At 44.0% G+C, this 20,844-nt stretch overlaps 1 protein-coding gene across 2 annotated transcripts in view; it reads right to left on the bottom strand.

Moving 5' to 3' along the window:
- Window positions 1-7,605: 7,605 nt before the first annotated feature.
- The window catches only part of SNX9 (sorting nexin 9), a 92,216-nt gene continuing 78,977 nt past the window's right edge, over window positions 7,606-20,844 (bottom strand). For both annotated transcript variants that reach the window (XM_029223705.1, XM_029223706.1), the window contains 6 exons: window positions 18,584-18,661; window positions 15,648-15,724; window positions 14,448-14,537; window positions 12,470-12,584; window positions 10,301-10,392; window positions 7,606-8,988 (listed from right to left, as the gene is read on the bottom strand). In XM_029223705.1, coding sequence (XP_029079538.1) covers window positions 8,941-8,988; window positions 10,301-10,392; window positions 12,470-12,584; window positions 14,448-14,537; window positions 15,648-15,724; window positions 18,584-18,661 — 500 coding nt within the window. In that variant the 3' untranslated portion in view covers window positions 7,606-8,940. The remainder of the gene's footprint in view (window positions 8,989-10,300; window positions 10,393-12,469; window positions 12,585-14,447; window positions 14,538-15,647; window positions 15,725-18,583; window positions 18,662-20,844) is intronic.

Below are 20,844 nucleotides of genomic sequence, written 5' to 3'. Positions count from 1 at the left end.
CTCTGTGTGCTTCAACTCTTCAGCCCCCTCATGTCGACACTTACTCCCGCTGTCATCGCGTGATGGAAAAGAGGGGCTGAGAGATGAGCAGTAGGAAGTGTCCTCGATGCTCCCAACTATGTTTCTGTGGCTAAAGCAAGTCACACAGCGATGCCTAATTCTATGGAGACGGGGAAGCGTGATCCCTCAGCGGGCGCAGAGGAAGATGAGAACAAAATGATGATGAAGGTGTAACGTGCAGGGACCGCTAGAACATGGCTGAAAAATTAAAGTACGTTTTGAGGAACGTGTGCTGAGATGTTCTCTGTGGATGGGGAACTACCCTCACCTCAAACTTTAAAAATAAATGACAGGCTTTCCACTTCCAGCCTTGATGAAGTAACAGAGGGCAGGTTACCTCTCCTTTCTCTATAGAGAAAATACCTCTCTATTTTTCTTAAATAGAGAAAAACAGAATATATGAAAAATGGGTTCAGACTTTAGACAACAGGCATCACGGGACTCTGATCACTGAGAGAAGAGAAATAGGTGAGCCCCGTTATGGCCCCAAATTCTGCCTGAATGCAGATTCTAGGCTCAGTACAGGGAGGGGGAAACCACATAGAGTTCTGTGGTCTCACTGAGTTGAAGAGACAGATCAGAGTTCTGGGAGAGGAAGGATGCTAGGATTAGACGGGCGGAGTTCAGGAGAGAAGGGAGCTACAGAGAGAGACTGTGTTCTGGAGAGCTGCAGAACGGCTGCAGCTGTTAGCTGTCTCCAACCCCTAGAGACAAGGCTGTCTCTGAACGTTGCCCCACGCGCCCCTGTGAGGACACCACGTGAGAATAGTGATGCAACCAGCAGAAATCAATGGGCCAAACGATTCCCAGGACTCACACGGGGCTGGGAATAGGTCAGAGAGTCAGCAGCTGCAGTGGGACGACATCCTGCCTCAGGCATCTGGCAGGGTCCTCAGGGGCTCACGCGCGTCCTCCACGACCAGTCTCCCGTCTGGACTGGAGGGAGCGTCAAAAACGCAAGTCCACTCAGAGCTCCGGTTACTGCAGAAGCAAGGCCGGGATGGTCAGCCCGGAGCCGGGCCATGCGTCGTTCCTCCGCTCACAGCCTTTCGGTTCTGTGCGTCCAGCCTGCTCTGCCTGCCTGCGGCCTCTCTGCTTGCTGTACCTTGGCCTGACCGAGGTCCTCTCGGGCTAAGGCACAGCATCTCCTCGAGGTCCAGGTGAATCAGTAATCACAACAGCCAACGTTATTAAATGAAGGAGTGAACTGAATGCAGCCTGAGATGTTTCTGTATCTGCGTGGGAAGGAGCTGGGGAGCAGGTTGACCTGGACCGAGGGAACATCCTACGTGCAACTCCAGGGGCAGCCCTGAGTCCAAACTTTCTGTTATTAACTGCCCCCCCTTCCCCTCTTCACTTGAGAATTAGCTACATCTGATGGCTAAAAAGCAAAATAGAAAGTCACTATTAGCCAAAAACGTATGGGTGCCACTCGGAGAACAGAATCGATTTAAAGAATAATCCACATTAGGCAGCAGGAGTGAGAAGCGGTGAGCTGCCCGCTCAGCCGGGAGGAGGGATGGGCCCTGCCCCCAGCCCCGGGCTTGATTTCAACAAGGCCGCAGGCCTCACTCTGGGCCTGTCACATGCCTCACGTTAGCTTTCCAGCCAAAGTGCACCACATGATATTGGATTTAATGTTCAGATAATAAGCTCACAGTGTCTCCAAGACTCTCTGAGAGACGGTGCTGCTTAGAAGGAAGCTGCATGCCGAAGCGCCAGCAGTAACTTTTAAAGCCTTGGAGACAACCAGTCTCCTCTCTCGTAGCCAAACTAACGCCCACAGTAGGAAACAGAAAGATTACAGAACTCCCTCATTAGTTTAGACGCTCATCATTTTATGAAGGCTCAGGGTTTGTCAAGGCAAAGGGCACGAGTGAGTGCTGACTGATGCTCGGAACTCAGAAAGTGCTTGGCAGGTATGGAGCAGAGGGGGGGTCACTCCTGCACTTCAATGTACCCATTTGTGACGACAGTGACAATGACCATTACAGAAGACAGAATCGACATCTGCACCTCCCCTCACCAACTGCTGTGGAGTCGATTCGCGCTGGCTGACCACTTTGAGATCAAGAAGGTTTGTAGGAAAAAAGAGGGTAATCCGACACTCACCCTGGATCGCATCTGCTCATGAGCTCACCTCTGTCTCCTGCCAGGTGAGATGTGCCTAGAGCAGCAGGTGGAAGTTGGGGCCAGGTCCTGCTTTCGAACTGGCAGGGTTGACGAGTGATGAAGTTTGGGACACACGCTGCTCTGCCCCTAAACCCACTGGGACTGGGTCCCAAAGGGTCACTCGGGAGCCAGTCCAGGGGTGGCTGACCCCACTGAAGCCACGGGGTTGTGGGCCCACGCCCACACCCTGCCCTCGTGTGGGCGACCCAAGAAGGGCCCAGGGCTGGGAAGGGCTCTGGGACACATCTGTTCTTAGCCCAGCCACTCCGTGGCTGAGGGGACTAGGGTCCAAGAGAGCTCACATGACTTGTTCAAGGTGACAGATGTGTCAGACTTGGGACCACAGCCCAGGGATCCGACTCATAATTCAGACCTCTTTCCGTTACCAAGGGTTTCCTTCACCAGGAGGAAGGTCTTCAAATTTTCAATGATTCCCACCTCACAAGGTTGAACTAGCAGATGAACTGAGGTCTGTACATATAGCGAGAATCAGCCCATTTCTAATGGGTGGTACTAATACTGCCCAGGAGACAGGTGATTTGGGAAACCAGGTCATTCCAACAGCTTACAAAAAATTCTCTTTAGTAATGTCAAATAAATTTTTATTCATTTTCCCAGTTTTATAGAAAAATAACTGACCCACATCACTGTATAAGTTTGAAGTGTACAGCCTGATTTACACATATTATGAAATGATTATAATAGGTTCAGCTAACATCCATCATCTCATATGGATACGATAAAAAGAAAAGAAAAAACTTTCTCCTTGTGATGAGAACTCTCTGGATCTACTCTCGACAGCCTTCCTGTATATCGTACAGCAGTGTTAGCTGGAGCCACCATGTGGCTCACTACATTTTTTTGAATTATAATACAAGATCATCGTTAAAAAACTCAGAAAAATGTAACCTTATATAAAGATCACTCATCGTCTTACCCCCAAAGAACCACTGGAGAAGCTCAGTGTTAGCCCACGTGCTGCTTCCTGGTTCAGGTTTTGCATTCTCGGCCTTAAAGCCTCTCTGGGCACGCTCTATTCCAGCACTACCCTGGGCACTCCTAGATTTTATTGATAATAGGTTTTTATCCTCATCCACATGCATTTGTTGAGTGCCATCTCTGTGTCCTGAAAACGCCTATCCGTCCCAAGGCAAATCACAGTTGTGTCTGCTTTAAAGCAGCGTTTCTCAGTTTGGGTACTGTCGACACTTTGGGTGGATAATTTTTCATGGGTGCTGTTCTGTACATCGGAGGGTGTTCAGCAGTCGCTCTGGCTTCTACCCACCAGATGACAGTAAGTCCTCAGTAAATGTCCCCAGGCACTGCCAATGCCTCCCGAGGGCAATGTTACCTATGACTGAGAACTGATGCTCTCAGGACAAGTGGCGGGGCTATGTGTTCCCTCTGGGCCCAGGCATCTGACCGTGGGCGGCCGCCATGTCCATGCTCACTACCACATGCCCTGACACTGTTTTATACCCAGAGAAGTGCAGGACTCTGGCTTTCTGGTGAACCAACATCATTTTCAGTTATGTCAGTGGCTTTTCTCTGGAATTGATGACTCACCACCAACCCCACCCCCTGGGCCTCCCCAACTTTGCTCCAGGCACCCCCTCTACAGGGCAGCTCCCAGACATGAGCCAGGTGAGAAGCCCTCAACCATTAAAAAAATCCCCAAACCAAAACCAGCAGTGCTTCAAACTTAAAAGCAGTTGGTCGTGCATGGCCCAGGTTCCTGGTTCATGGTACACACATTTCTCTCTCTCTCCCCCCCCAAAGAGTTCTGAAAATCCTACAAACTGATTGCTTAATTGAACTTTATAACTTTTTTTTTTAGCTTAAGATATGGATGTGTATTCCCACCTAAAGACCTTTGAACTTACTCTTGACTCAGAAGCTAAAAACTCTCCACAGAGGTTTAAGGGCCTTCGGACAACTTCGCCCACTGTTGGCCTTTGAATTGTCAACAGCATTCACACAGCATGGGTACAGTTAAAATACTGTGTTATATATGTGAAAGCTATATAAGAGGGTAGATCTTAAAACTTCTCACCTCACACACACAAAAGTATAACTATGTGAGGTGATCGATGTGTTCACTAACCTTACTAAGCTTGGCAATCATTTGCAAATATATACACATATCAAATCATGACGTTGTACACCTTAAGCTCACACAAGGTTATATGTCAATTATAGCTCAATAAAGCTGGGGAAAAATTTTCCTTCTGCTTTGCTAAAACTTTAGTTTGTTCCCAACTGCACCAATTTACATTCCCACCAACAGTGTAGGAGGGTTCCCTTTTCTCCACACCCTCTCCAGCATTTGTTATTTGTAGACTTGTTAATGATGGCCATTCTGACCAGTGTGAGGTGATACCTCACTGTAGTTCTGATTTGCATTTCTCTAATAATTAGCGATGATGAACATCTTTTCATGTGCCTCTTGGCCATCTACATGTCTTCTTTGGAGAAATGTCTGTTTAGGTCTTTTGCCCATTTTTTTATTGGGTTTCTTATCGTTTGTTTTTAAAAATGTTTTACATTGGTGCAGCCTCTATGGAAAACAGTATGGAGGTTCCTCAAAAAGCTAAAAATAGAGTTGCCATATGATCCAGCAATCCCACTCCTGGGCATGTATCTGGACAAAACTATAATTCAAAAAGATACATGCACCCCTATGTTCATAGCAGCACTATTCACAATAGTCAAAACATGGAAACAACCTAAATGTCCATTGACAGATGAACGGATAAAGAAGATGTGGAACATATATACGATGGAATACTATTCAGCCATAAAAAAGAATGAAATAATGCCATTTGCAGCAACATGGATGGACCTAGAGATGATCATACTAAGTGAAGTCAGAAAAACAAATACCATATGATATCATTTATATGTGGAATCTAAAATATGACACAAATGAATTTATCTACAAAACAGAAACAGACTCACATAGAGAACAGACTTGTGGTTGCCAAGGGGGAGGTGGGTGCGGGAGGGATGGACTGGGGGTTTGGGGTTAGCAGATGCAAACTACTGTATATAAAATATATAAACAACAAGGTCCTACTGTACAGCACAGGGAACTATATTCAATATCCTGTGATAAACCATAATGGAAAAGAACATAAAAAAGAATGTATATGTGTATAACTGAATCGCTTTGTCGTACAGTAGAAATTAACACAACATTGTAAATCAACTATACTTCAATAAATTTAAAAAAAAAGTTTTCTTACAGAAGTAACTGCTGGGTCTGGGATTTGATTTTGTTCTATTTACAAGCAAATTAGTTAGTTTGTTGCTGCTTCATGGATGCCTGCAGGAGAATGAAACCCCTGAGTCAGAGACAATGGGTAACTCAATTTCCAGCGGCACAGCTGGCCGGGGAGCTTCAGCTCACAGGCTGGTTCTCCCCTTCCTGCCTTGTAAGTCCATCAGGGGCGACTAGGGGGCGCCTGAGGGACGCCTTCTTGTGGAAAGGAACCTGGAGCTTGGGAAACCCGCATTTTATAGCAAGCAGTAGGAACACCTGCTCTTCTTCCTAGAAGACCTTTACCTCATCCACCAAGGCTGTTCGCTGCAAACAGTGCTGACAATCAGCCTGGGTAAAAAGCAGTGAGGACTCTGCATTCTTGGCATAGCTGGCAAAGCCAGCTGGAGAGCAAGAGAACCTTGGGAAAGGAACTCAAATTCTTCTTACTTTCTTGGAGAAAAGGATTTTAAATCAAACAGGCTGAAAAAAATTAAGAAACACACATAGGGAAAAAGTACCTTCCTCCCTCATTATCGTCATTAGTTCCACTCAGCAATTACTCAGCCATAAACATAGTTACTCGAGTGCTTTTACTACTTTAAACAATGCACATTCATAGTTTGGATTCCCAACCTTTAAGACAGGATCTCTTGAGTCCCTCCACTGCGGATGTGGACAGGAGTGTGGGGAAAGGCAAAGTCTCCCGGGCACAGTCTTTCCACTCCTGCATGGCCACGAGAGAGTGAGCCTGGAACATCTCCATACATGGAGATAAAGAGCCCTCACAGCCTGGGCAAGCCTATATCTTCACTCGGGAATCTTACCCTGTTCCGGGCTGGACGTGTGCTTCTTTGTTCTGCTTAATCGCCTGGCCAGTCCCACTGCTCCAGCTGTTCCCAGTGAGGAGGGTTGGAGTCCGTCACCTGCTGCAGTAGAGGGGTGGGTACAGACCATCTCCCACTGGTCATGGGGACCAACGCTCATCACTGAGGCTGGTCTTACTCTGTCTCTTCTTTACATTCCATCCAGAGCCTGTGTGAGTTGTGTGTTTCTTGGTGACCTCAACACCTGCAAACCTTACAGGGGGTTGACGTCCTGGACCTGGTGCTTCTGGGGATGGGCAACCAGTGTCACACGATCGACAAGTGGACTGACCTTTTCCTCCACCATGCCTTTACCTCTCCTCTCCAGACATTTATCTACTAGTTTTACATTGTCAAGATTTATAAAAATTATAAATTATTCTATAATTAAAGCTCTTCTGTGATAGCTAAAGGCCCTGAAGGCTCAATTTACACGAGGAAGTGGCCGAATGCCGCGGCCCCCACTCCCGCGACACTGCCTTCTCCTCCCAGCCCGCACCTAAGGCCTCACGGGGAGCTCCCCGCGATGAGCGGCCGAGGAAGAGAAGACGGGCCTGGGCTCTGCCCGATGTGCAGACACCGCGCCCCCAGTGGACAGCTGCAGAGCCACAGCCCCTCCCTGGACACGCCTGAAGGACAAGGTGACGGAATTTACACCACAGAATTAAGATATGGAGTATCAAGAGAAGTAAACCTCACATAAAGAATGAATACAGACACCCCGTAGGTGCTGTGTCTCTAGAGAACCCTAACACGCTGGGCAGCAGTAAGCACTGTTCTTACTGCTCTCCAGGTGACTGTGACATGCTTCCCAGCTCGATAACTCTGATTTAAGGAACTAGCGTTATTAATTCATGTCAAGAGCAATAAGTTTTAGGGCAAAACTCATTGCCTGCACTCTTTTCAGCAGCCAGCAACAAGAAACAATTATCAAAAAAAAAAAAAAAAATCACACGAAAACACCAGGAAGTGTTTTGAAAAAGTGCTTGAGAATTTACTGTACAGTTTTTTAACAATTTATTTATATGTTGGCTTCTACATGCTCTTACATTTGTGTAAAACATTTATACATATTCTTTACAATTTGTACATACATTAACTGGCTGTAACATAAACACTGTTCTATGAGATTTTATAAAAGAAAAATCAAGTAGGGAAAATTTCTTATAAAACATTAACAAAAAACCCGTGATATTGAAGAGCAAGAAGTTCTCATATTCCTGTTCGTTTGATTTCCTCTGGTATTTATTTTTTGGTTTCACTTTATTTGTGCTGGCCCAAAATTTCCATTTTCTATCATGTAACTATCAGGTCAGAAGAGTGAAAGCAGGTGGAGAGGATGCAGTAAGGCAGCTGTGCAGGACGCCGACATCTGCAGGAGTGAGACCGTGTCTGCGAGTGTCCAGATTTAAAGCTGACGCTTTGCAAAGATCCTGTTTGGCTTTACGCCATTAAGGGAAGTATTAGTGATCAGGAAAATTCTGTCTGAAGTTTAGGGTACAGTCGGGAATAACATCGCTCTGTGCTTTTTCTCAAACGTAAAAGCTCGGGTTGATCACACATTATGCGGGCTGCCACCCTCCTCAGCCCCTAAACTCCTTCCATTTGGGGGGCCGGGAGAGGTTTGCTAACCTGTGCTTTATCTTTTCAGATAATTCCCACTGGCCCGCTAGTCTAAATCAGATCAAGCAGCAAATCTCGCTTTCCCTGGCATGTTTCACAAGGTCTCACCGAACACCTCGAGACTTAAAAACGAGTGGAAAGCTCAGGAGGTACGTCTGCCCACAGGGCCGGCCCTCCCGGGCGCAGGGTCAGCACAGCCGCTCCTTCCCCGGGAGCAGAGGCAGAGGGCGTCCCCAGCTTTCTCGGTGAATTCTTCCAGCCTTACCGGGGCTCGGGAAGAAGCCTGAGGAGGGAGGCGCTCCTCCCAGCAGGCGGCACTTTAGGGTAGTGGGCGCAGGGGCTCTGATCCCAGGGTTCGGCCAAGCTTTGTCCTCTGAAGGGACACGTGCGTCACGGGCACGTGAGGGGCCGCAGCCCTGGGAGCCCCTCTTTGCTTTCTCTCTCCAGGAAATGTAAGCACTTGAGTCATAAATATCTCAGCGAAAGGCATGTAGATCTTCCTAAATAGACAGGAATCCCAAAGGGCTGAAAAGAGTTATAAAAATATACAAACATATATATTTTTTACTCTGGCATATTTCCTATTTTTAAGAAAGCAATTAGTAATTATCTGACATTGGGTAAGAACTGGAAGGTCGTGGGTGACTCATCGATTACATTTTTATGTAAAATATCCTTGGGGAAACCCCTAATTTTCCATTCAAAATTCTGACAAACTTTAAGTACTTTCCAAAAATAGACAATTTCCTTCCATTGGTTTAAATAATGGATGTGGAAGTGAACAAAAGACTATCCCTAAAGAACTGATGCATTTAGGCGCTTAAAGGAAATGCAGTTTTTTCCAACTCTATTTCTTTTTGGTTTTCTTTCTTTCTTTTTGGATGATGGAGGGAGAAAATTAAATTGCGTTGCCCCAAGTCAGAAGGAAGCACTTCGGCGTTTCTTCACGTTCGTTCTGTTCTACATCACCGGGAAGCGACCGAGGGCCTGCCTCAGCTTTTCCGCAATCTGGTGAAAAACAGAACAACTGTGAGACATCCCCCACCGTGACTTCATGGCACTCTATTATTTCCACGTCTTCTGAGTTAAACATGGCGAAAGTTTCAAATCCTTGAATGGTCGATGCTCCTAGTCTCTCCAGCACCAACCCAGCCTCCGGGCAGTGGAAAGGCCTTCCTAAACCCCGGTCGCGGTGGTGCCCGGCTTGCAGGAAGCCCCGCTCCTTCCTTCCCACAGCGTAGCTGCTGCCACGCTGTGCAGCATCATTCCTAGACCATCCGCCTGTCCTCCAGGGATCCGGGGGATCCGGTCTCCGTGCTGGCCCAGACTCCCCTGCCCTCGCAGACACCTGTGAACTCCTGAGACTCGGCGGACGAGCGGCTCCCCACGGGGCCCAGCTGCTGCTACACAGTGTGGAGACAGGATGCACCTTCAGCTCATCTCTGAAACCAACTGTTTCCAACACGCAATGGACAATATGCACAGAGCACATCGGCCACAGCTCCCTTCCAAGAATGACTGTTGGAGAGACACGTGCGGCAGTGTCCACCCAAAGATAAGATGACGCGTGCATGGATGTGGGCCTGGGGCTTGCCTATCATTATCCCTGAACATACATGAGATGACACCACGGAAACAGTGGAAAACTTAGTAAGAAACATGGCAGCCAATACACGGTCACTGTGTAAGTTACAGAACTTGTCTTCGATGTCTGAGTTTCCATTTATTCAATACATGCCAGATCTCTGTTTTCTGTACACTCTGGTAAATAACAGAATTGCTATGCTGAGGCACAAAAGTTAACATTTTCATTACTGGTTCCTGAGTGAAAATATCTATGGTTTCACCCTCCCTCTCGTTTTCGTTTTCTTTCTGAGATTCCTCTGGTACACTGCGAAAACCTCACTCACAAACAAAGCCAGTCTGTGCTGTCCTGCAATGGTGCCAGGCTCCTTCCCCAGCTGAGAGCCGGCAGGGACGGCAGGGTGACCTCATCTCATTCACAGTGTTCCCTGTGCACAGAGGGGCTGGAGGGAGGGAAGGGGACCACACAATAAGGGCTTCTTGGGGCCTCACAACCAGCATCCAATAATCTTCTTCTTAAAAAAATAAACCCCCTTTTTACCCAGTGTTATTCAAAGGAAAAGGCGGATTTGATTAAAAGAGATTGGAAAAACCCCTGCCCAATATTTAGCCACCTTTGGTTTATTAGTTAGGGTTAAAAAATACAAGCAGATTAACTTCATAGGGCCAACGTACGTGAGCAGGAACCCTGCCCTCCCCGTGTGCACAGAGGCCTGGGAGCACAGGGCCGACTCACCGTCTCGTAGAACTGCACCTGCTGCTCCAGGTACAGGCGGATGACGCTGTTGTAGTCATAGATCCGGTTACTGTGGAAGTGATTCATCTCAGCTACAACCAAAACCAAGACATCAGTCAGTGCCCCCCGGACTTCAAACGACCACAACTGGTGTCTCTGCTTGGTTATGATTAATCGTCAAACGATTTAATCCGGTTGGCCCGTGACAGTTCCTGACAAAATGCTAGAAAGAGCCTAGAACAACAATTTGAACAGTTAATGGCAAACAACACTTTCCAGTAGATGGACAATTACTGTTGATTGGCACGTTAATTAAATCCTATAAAGCCCAATACAGATAATCACCCAAATGGCAACTACTGTTTGAGCAGGAAACAGACTTGGCGTCACCGTCTACAGATGGCTGCAGCTCAGAACGTCAAGTCTGTTTACAGTGGACCTAGCGAGGCGCCCGCTGGCTGCCATGTCCCCTCCTGCACAGAGACTGCCCAGGCAGGTCTCCTGAGGGACTCTGAAAAGCTGGGCAGAGGAGTGAGATGTGAGCAAGGCCCTCTTCAGAGTGGAGCCTGGTGCCGCTGAGCACCAGGGCTGCCAGAACTCAGGCTCTCTCCAGGCAGAGGGTCACACGCCCATCCTTCCTGTTTGCTGAATGTACGATTCAGCAAATGAATCCCGTCTCTAACTTTGCCTCTCAGCACCCTCACCCCATCACCAACTCTGGAGACGCCTCATCAGGGCTGCTGATCGCCTACCCCCCCCCCGCACCCCGCCTTTTCCCTTACTTATACTCCACACCTACAAAGCCAACCGCCTTCATAAATTCCTAGAAAAAGCTCACTGTTCTGAGTTTTATGTTGTTATCTGAAGTTGTACAAAGCCTCTCGTTTATTTATTTGGATAACCCTAAACACAAGTTCAAAACCAACTGCCCCGTTCAAAACCCTTCAAAGCCCAAAGCTTCAGTCAGGCTTCCCTGTTTACTTCTGGACGCCTTTCACACATTCTTCCCTTCTCCCACACCTTCCCTAGTCCCGAAGGATGTCCTTTAGAAAAGCCCGCAAATACCCTTCATTCTCTCCCCTAGCACCTCATCTTCTTCGGGTTCTCAAAATCTCAGACGGCAGGAGTCAGGTCTCTGGTCGGGCTGTCTGACTAACGTCAGCCCCTGATTTGCACACGCCCTCCCCAGCTCACTAGCAAACCCTCTCCCTTGAGCAGTGCTTTTTTGTTTGTTTCATTTTTCCATCAAAACCTTTTAATGGCTTCTTAATGCCCACAGCAAGTCTAGACTCTTCCGCCTGGCTTTCGAGGCCCTCCACAATCACCAGAATTTTCCCCCTAATACTCTCCAAGTGTGTTTCATTCCCAAAGGCCAATGACCTAATCTGGTACCATTATTTTGTGTGCTTTTGTTCATACTGGAACATCCTTCCCCTTCCTCCTTTGCCCATGTATGTTCTATCCATCCACCAAAAGAGAAAAAATCCATTCACTGCTCCTATCTGCTGGAAAACACTCAAAACATTAATGTTTTCTCTTTATTTACAGTCAAACTATGCCAAAAATGCTCTGTTCAAACTCCCTTCACAGTCTATGGTCTCGGGGCCTGGAGGTTACATGCTGCTGAAAGCTGAACGCTGGAATCTAATCTGGATAGGGGCTGATATTAAAGGTTATGAAAGGAATCTTCAAGGTCTCCAAGAAATAATAAAAATGTACAGGTTTAATCAAGCTGTCATTCATAGCTATGTCACGTAAATGCATGAAAAAGTAAATAAATATTACAGCTTTTCATTAACACTGGGATCCTGCAAACAACAGGCTTATGAAGATATTCTGAATCGGTTCTTATTAATTTTTTTTTGCGGCATGCGGGCCTCTCACTGCTGTGGCCTCTCCCATTGCGGAGCACAGCCTCCGGACGCGCAGGCCCAGCGGCCATGGCTCACGGGGCCAGCTGCTCCGCGGCATGTGGGATCCTCCCGGACTGGGGTACGAACCCGTGTCCCATGCATCGGCAGGCGGACTCTCAACCACTGCGCCACCAGGGAAGCCCAGTTCTTATTAATTTAACTGCTGTTCACATTTGAGTTTCTCTCCAGCAAGGAAGATAGAAAATTTGCTGAGGAAAAAACCTCCACTAGTTAGCCACAGACCTTTCCTTCTTACCTTGCAAAGCATAAGACATTGTCCCAACACGCTTCACCATGTTCTGTTTGTCCTGTGGGGTGATCTTACTGGTTGCAACGAGTTTATCACTTTCTTTCACTTTTTCTATTGCTCCCTGTGAAATACAAAATGCAGTGGCATCAATAAAACAAATCTAAAAAGATCAATTATTAGTTTAAAATATAACAAAGCTAACATATTCTATAATTGACTTGCTACTGAATAGGAAAATGTCCCACAAAATAAGAACATAAGGTAAGCATCTGTATGTAACTTCCTGTAAGTCGCTTGGAGACAAAAATGTTGCTATTCTTGCAAAATATAACTTAGCTGAAAGCTACAATTTTATGCTACCACACAGCAGAAAACTAAACAGCGCTCTCTTTCTGTAATACGTGTAAGCCATTGCCATGATACGAGTAGTACATGATGGGAAAACAGGCACTAGGTTCAGGAAGTCATCCGATCCAGGTGAGTCTAGCATATGCACTGGGGCACTGTGTCTGTTACAAAGTAGAATATTTCATAAGCTGGTGCCTAAGTGGGCTGATCATAAGCTTTACTGTGATTTCTGTAAGAGGCACTGAATTAATTTTAAATTAATACTTAGACGGAAACAAGTGTAAACGTTGCCGAACATTTCCCACGCCAGTCTCATCGCACTGCTTGCTGGCACTGTCTGGAGAGTATTAATCAGGCTCCCCGCCTAGAATTCGGATGGCAGGCACAAACTCCTACAACATGCTAACTGTTCTCAGATTTTTCCTGAGATTTTCATTTTCATTTTATTTATTTTATCCACCTTTCCCCCCGCTGCCAGTTTTACTGCAGTATAATTGACAAATAACATTGTATTAGTTTAAGATGTACAGCGTAATGAATTTGATACATATTTATAATGCAAAATGATTACTATGGTTAAGTATGTTAACATCCATCACCTCACTGAGTCACAAACTTTTTTTTTTCTTGTGATGAGAATTTTTAAGATCTACTTTCCCTGCAACTCCACTTCTGGGTATATATCCAAAGAAAACAAAATCACTGTCTCAAAGAGATATCTTGCACTCCCATGGTCATGGCAGCATTACTCACAATAGCCAAGATATGGGAACAACCTAAGTGTCCGTTGATGAATCAGTGGATAAAGAAGATGTTCTGAGTTCTATACTAAGCTATTTGAAGTTGCACAAAGCTTACTTACCTATGCTACCCCTTCATGATACTTCAATTATAAAGCCAAATGCTAAAATGCCCACTTGCCAGGACTGGTAGGATCACAGATCGGGCCTTTGTAGAGAATCTCTTAATAAACCCAAGTATATCACAATACTCTAGAGTACTACAGTTGATAAAATACCCACAGTAATGAAGTAGTACACAGATTTTGAAAGAGAGAGAAAAATTAACAAGACTCAAAATCTGAGGACACCCCAAACCAATCTTTTATTTAATTTTAAAAAACCTTTATGATGGGAATTATATAGTTTCCTTTTTATTAATATAAACATATAAAATTGATATTGACCATTTTGATTTTAATTGGGAGACCCTTCGTCAGGCTCAGGGACAGAACAACTTACTTCATCTGGACAGGAAAGGACCTTTGAGGACCTGCCCACCCAGCACACAGGGTCTCACTGATGAGGGAAAGTACCATTCCTGACACTGACTTGAATACCAAACACCACGATGATTATGCTTGATACCTGACCTAAGTATATCCATAAAGGAGTATTTATCATACTTCAGGTTCTCTCAAAATAATCTTTTTATGGAATAAAAGAAACTAAAAAACTATCCATGTATCTAAACGTGTTAGGACCTCACTATTTATAAACACTCCAAGCCGTTCCAGCTGGTTCAGAGACCAGCTCCTGACTGGGGGGCACTGAAGGGTCAGCCTCAGGCAGGTGGCGGTGCGCCTAGGTTCTGATTCACCCGGGATGTCATCTGTGAACTTCTATGATCAAGTTACCTTGTGGGCGCCAATAATGTCAGGGAAGCAGCCAAGGAAACCTTTGTATTCATGATTACATTCCATCAGGAAATGGAGATCTTTCTTTGGCTGTAACAAGACACAGACTGGTTATTATTGGCGGAGGAATTCAGACAATCAAGGAGGAGAAAACTGTTATATCTGAGGACTGTATCAGCCAAATCCACCAGGCACTACATTAAGTTACTGAGTGTCAAGCATTCAGCCTAGTTTTCCTATAAGAAAATAATCCCCAAGAACTATACTCTCATCATAGGTTGTGAAGAAAATGATAAAACAGAAAATTTTTAGGTTGGTTGGTAAAATTAGCTATTTCGAGGTGGCCCAAAATACAACACTGTGAGACAAAAAAAAACTGGTTAATACTGTACGTTTACATACGAGCAAATAAGACCTTATATAGTTTAATGTCTAAATTTTAGCAGAGAATAAAAATAATTATTAAAAATGTGGTAACCATTAAAAGTGGCAACTTTAAATTTTTCTAGATTTAATTTTTAATAGTTATGGTATGCACAATTCTAAAAATGTATCTTTTTTTTTACAAGTATCAGGAGAGTAGTTAATGACCACATGAATGTACGTGCGTACAAACATATATTTCAAGTCATCATCTGAAAAAAAGGTTTTTAAATTTAGGGATTTGAAGCAACTTGGATGGTTATTCCCCTTAAGGAAACTTATTATCTGTTATCGATGAACATAATTGAAATCAGGCTACTAAAAGCTCCAATGAAAGCCATGTGTCTATAACAAAAACCTGCTCCATACCGGGAACCGCACCAGGGGCTTTCTCTTTATTAGCTGTTGGATCCTGAGATCCTTTCCAGGTAGGTGCTACCATCGCCATTTACCAGACCAGGAAACCAAGGCTCAGACAGGCTGAGCAAGAGTCCAAACAGGGACCTGAGCAAAGCTTTCCTGTACGTTTTAATCCCCTCATGGCTGAGAATGGATTCAAACCATCAACACTGGAAGGTATTTAGGTTTCATGATGATGAATTTATCCATCACTTTAGCTTGGCCTAAGAAATACTATTACCCAATGTAATTAACAAAGATACACGGGGATAGAAGAGAATAGCCATTTGGAAACTTTGCCTTAAAACAGGTTTTAAATTAAATGTGTGGATGAGGTAGCATAAAGTCTTAACTGCAACTGTGGGGTTATGTTAATACCTGCTCCGCCACAAGGCTGGCAATTTCTTCGTAAGTCTTTCCTGCTTCTGTTATTGCGTCATTGAGATCTGTTTCACCTGAAAATCATTACAGTTATATGAGTGGTTATAACTTATATTCCCTTTTCATTTATTTTATTTTAAAAATTTATTATGGAAAACTTCAAACTTTTAAAATCTACAGAATAGTATAACGAGCCCCCATTTACCCATCACCCGACGTCCCAATTAACGGCTCACGGCCAAGCTTTTAGTCTCCTCCCTATCTCTCCCTTTCACTGGTCATTTAACACTTCATCCATACATTTTACCTAAAAGATAAGGACTCTTTAAAAAATAAGGACAGGGCTTCCCTGGTGGCGCAGTGGTTGAGCGTCCACCTGCCGACGCAGGGGACGCGGCTTCGTGCCCCGGTCTGGGAAGATCCCACATGCCGCGGAGCAGCTGGGCCCGCGAGCCATGGCCGCTGAGCCTGCGCGTCCGTAGCCTGTGCTCCGCAACGGGGAGAGGCCACAACAGTGAGAGGCCCGCGTACCGCAAAAAAAAAAAAATAAGGACGATACCAACCTCACACCTAAGAAAAGAAAATTGTTCCTGGTATAAACTGTCCAGCCAGTGTGTAGCTGCTTGGTATCTCCAATCAAGTTGGCTGCTTGAATCAAGATGCAAAGACAGTCCACATGGCATAGAGCTGATGTGTTTCCTACATAAGTTCTTTCTCCTCCATCCTTTTTTCCTGCAAATTTCTCTTCGGGAGGTGTATAAACCAGGTCGTGTACCTTGGTACCACAGTCTGGGTTTTGCTGACTGAGTCTCGGTGGTGGTAACACAATCCTCTGGCCCCTGTATTGCTCTTTTATTTTAGTACAGGTCTGCAAACTGGTGCTATTCTATTTCTATCACTCCTTCTTTATTAGTTGAAATACTTCTATAGAGAGAAACTTCCCTTTATCAACTTTTTGGTTACCTTCAGGTATAGCAATAGGAAGAGCAGGTTAAATGCTTTTTCCTCTCTACAGTTTTCAGAATAGTAAGTTGATTCTCTCCTATCCTCCAAATGTAACTGAGATTAGCGTTTTAAAAAAGTATCATTGCAAAGTCTGAATTTAAACATATTTGATATGCTACATTCCACAGCAGTTATTATTTTCACTAATGCTCAAATTTTCTATTCATTGGACAGCAAGGCTCTTCAAACTGACATTTGAGTTCTTCCGCTAGGAGCTCTCGTTTATTTCAGGGGAACATAGTGTTTAGAAACCGCCATGTGGGTGGTGCTAGGGGTGCTTCTTGTTACTGGACTGGATAATTGTTTCTAAGCCTTTCCAGTGAACACAGCCAAGTGTGTATCTGTTAATCCCAAAGTCCTAATTTATCCCCTCACCTCTCCCCTTTGGTAACCGTAAGTTTGATTTCTATGCGTGTGAGTCTGTTTCTGTTTTGTGAATAAGTTCGTTTGTATTGCTTTTTTAGATTCCACATATAAGTGATGTCATATGATATTTGTCTCTGTCAGACTTACTTCACTTTGTATGATAATCTCTAGGCCCATCCATGTTGCTGCAAATGGCATTATTTCATTCTTTTTTATGGCTGAGTAATATTCCATTGTATATATGTACCACATCTTCTTTATCCATTCATCTGTTGATGGACACTTAGGCTGTTCCCATGACCTGGCTATTGTAAACACTGCTGCTATGAACACTGGGGTACATGTATCTTTTTGAACTAGAATTTTCGTCTTTTCTGGGTATATGCCCAGGAGTGGGATTGCTGGATCATATGGTAACTCTATTTTTAGTTTTTTTAAGGAACCTCCATACCGTTCTCCATAGTGGCTGCACCAATTTACATTCCCACCAACAGTGCAAGAGGGTTCCCTTTTCTCCACACCCTCTCCAGCATTTATTATTTGTAGACTTTTTGATGATGGCCATTCTGACTGGTGTGAGGTGATACCTCATTGTAGCTTTGATTTGCATTTCTCTAATTAGTGATGTTGAACATCTTTTCATGTGCCTGTTGGCCACAAGATGCTTATCTTCCCAGGCCTGGGGTTCCTCATCTCGAAAATGAGGGACCAGGCTAACGAATCCTCTAAACTCCCACCCAGAGTAAAAGTTCCGATCATAAGACACAATTCAGCCAGGCCAACAAGAAATATTCATATATGGGAGCCCCAGATCTTACATTTTGGTTAGAGACTAATTTCTTCTTCCTAAAAATACTCAGACACTGACCTCCAAAGACATGCCTTCTCTGGGTATCAGGATAAACACTACGGTGAAAATACTAAGTCTATCATTTCTGTAAGTGATAGGATGCCCTCAAATTGAATAGGTGTCACTCACCTGGCAAATACTTTTACTTCCTATCTGCTCCATAGGCCAAATTAAGAAAGCATAAACCAAAATATAAAAGAAAACAGCTAACTTCTTCTTTTAAGTGTTGTCAATGGAAATGCACAATGAACTCAAAATACCACAAGTAAGACATAAGGTATGGGATAAGTTGAAAGCAATTATGAGTTATGAAGAGACATAAAGCAACATGAACTTGTTACTCAGTAAAAAGTTTTCCTCCAAATACCTTGATAAGATCTGGCTTTTGACAGTCAGACCTGACTTCAGAGTTTGGCAGAGAGACGAGGCAAGGGCAGAGTGTCACATACCATAGTGGCCTGTTTTACTAAAACACAAGAGCTATCTGAGCCCAAGAAAGGCAAAGAAGCTAGCAAGAAAAAACAAATAATAACAACCCACCACTTTTCTCAAAAGTAGTAAGGTGAGGCTGCTCAAGTCCTCAGTGGAGCAGATTAAACTTCACTGACGAGGGTGCTTAACTGTAGTTATTGTTTGTTTACAAGAGCCTGAGGAGGCCAGTCTGTGTGGATAAGACACTCAAGGCCCAAAGCATAAATAAATAAAGATGTACCTTGATAACCACTAGAGCTGAAGACTGTTGCTAAACTCTGCAAGGCCTTGCCTATCTTCTGATATTCCTTGGGTAATGCTGAAAGAGAAAAAGGAATAAATCATTAACTAGTCCTCTGAGCAAAATGAAATGGATCCAATTATTTTCTAAAAGTACTATTACAATAAAAGAAATTTGAAACGATTCAAAATAGTCTATATTCTTAATAAAATATTGATGTAAAATGATTGTTTTTAAAAATTAATGATTGTTTCTTCAATTAATGTTTTTAGTTTTAAATTAATCAATTGTTCAATTAATGGCGGACACTAGTATTATGAACACCACCACCACCCACACTCTCATTCACTGAATGAACTCAAAGTGCACCAGGAGCTCACTTAGAAGATGACGTCTAGGTTAGAGTCCTTTCACGTATACCACCCCAACTTGATCGTCACAACAACCCCCTCTACCAACGCAGGTACACCATCTTCATTTCATGGGTTAGGAGAATAAGGGTCATATGGCTAAATGGTGCATCTGGCACTTGTGATTCCTAATCCACTGCTTTTCCCACTCTGCTATGTACGTATGAATGATTATTTGCAAAAGAAAAACAAAACTGAAAGCAATGGGGTGTGCAGAAAAATGGCAGTGGCACCTCACAGGATCAGGGAGGAGGGATTTTAGTTTCCTCATCTGTATAATAATAAGATTAACTAAATCATCTCTAAGGCTCCTTCTAGTGCTAAAATTCTAGGCTTCTGGGATCACTTTGGAGAACTTCCTAGAGAAGAGTCTCGTATCTTAGGCTACCTTTTTTGCATCTATACATAGTCCCCTGAAACACATCTGCTGCCTTTCGAAAGAAACCATTACTTGCATTTGAAGACAGTGTTATATTAATAAAGAAAAATGATTCAAATGTTTCTTTAAAAGAATCTAGGCCAGAGAAACTTGACATATAGTCTATAAGCTGTAATAATCAGGAAAGACAAATTCAAACTATATTAGCTTAATTTTAATAAATTGTTCACCCTTTTGTAACTCAGTTTTTGCCTCTATACCAGGGGTTAAAAAATACTTGTCATGTGCTTCACCATGTGTGTGCTAGAGTTCTTCACCAGAGTGTGTGCTAGATTTCTCACTTCACAGATTAGGAATTTTAAAAAGTTCTTTTGTGAGAAAAAAGAAATTATGCCTGAATCAAATTCTAAACAAAATACTTCAACCCCCTTTCCCCGCAAAAGAGAGCAGCCTAGAGTTACTACTATTTCATAAATTTGGCCCATGGATTTTACAGGACATGGAGCTGACCAGATGTTAGACATAAGAGATTTGATTCTTTAAAAGAAGCCATAATCCCAGATTTTTTGTGATCTCCTTAAAAAATCTTATTGTAATATTTGCACTCACTTAAGTTTTTCTTAAAAACAGGGAAACACATTGTGAAGCAATTATACTCCAATAAAGATGTTAAAAAAAAAAGGGAAACAGCTGAGTTTACAGTTAAAATTATTTTAAAAAATTAAATTACTTCATTTACATTTTAGAGAAGTGTCACTCCCCTTTTTGCCCATGAGTTATTCCCTGTGACCAAAGGCTTGAAACGGATTTTGTTTTCTGCAGTTGCATTTGTCTACGTTATGTTTTCAGGCTCAGTTCTATTTTTAGTACTTCTTTGCCTTGGGAAAGGAGCAACTGTTATTACTCCTGGTGTCTGCCCCTCAAGCATGAACAGCTGGTACACGACAAATGGTTCTGTTGATATAAAATGTCATGTGAATGGTGTGGAGGGCCATTCAGTGTAAGGCCTGGCTTTATCCTCCGAAGGGCCAGATAGCAAATATTTTAGGCTTTGTCAGGTGGCAGGTTTCTGTTGAAAGTACTCAACTCAGCCACCCTCAGCACGACAGTAGCCAAGGCCTGATCCCCACAGCTGGACACTTGACTGTGTGTGCTTCTCTCCCGGCCTATCTGACGCCAGGGCGGCGTGGGTTTGGGGAATACAGGAAACCAGTTCAGCAGAATGACGGTCTGCAAACAAAGGGAAGGGAGAGAGGACAGGAAGTTCTTGAGGATGTGGAACAGCAGGCAGAAAGCAAGGGTGACAGCGCCACTTTCTTCTCAGCAGTGTGCGAGTCTGACCCATGTACGCACTTTCTGCTATCACCTACCACTGGTTTTGCCTAAAAATTAGAGCTTTAGTCAAATATACAACTTACTAATATTCATCCATCTTACCAAACGGATGAATATTAAAAACTAAAATCATGAGA

Source organism: Monodon monoceros, unplaced genomic scaffold (assembly GCF_005190385.1).
Source record: "Monodon monoceros isolate NGI ecotype Baffin Bay Population unplaced genomic scaffold, NGI_Narwhal_1 Super_Scaffold_15, whole genome shotgun sequence".
NCBI lineage: Eukaryota > Metazoa > Chordata > Mammalia > Artiodactyla > Monodontidae > Monodon > Monodon monoceros.
Note: the sequence above shows the minus strand (reverse complement) of the source record. Positions and strands in the feature narration are given on the sequence as shown.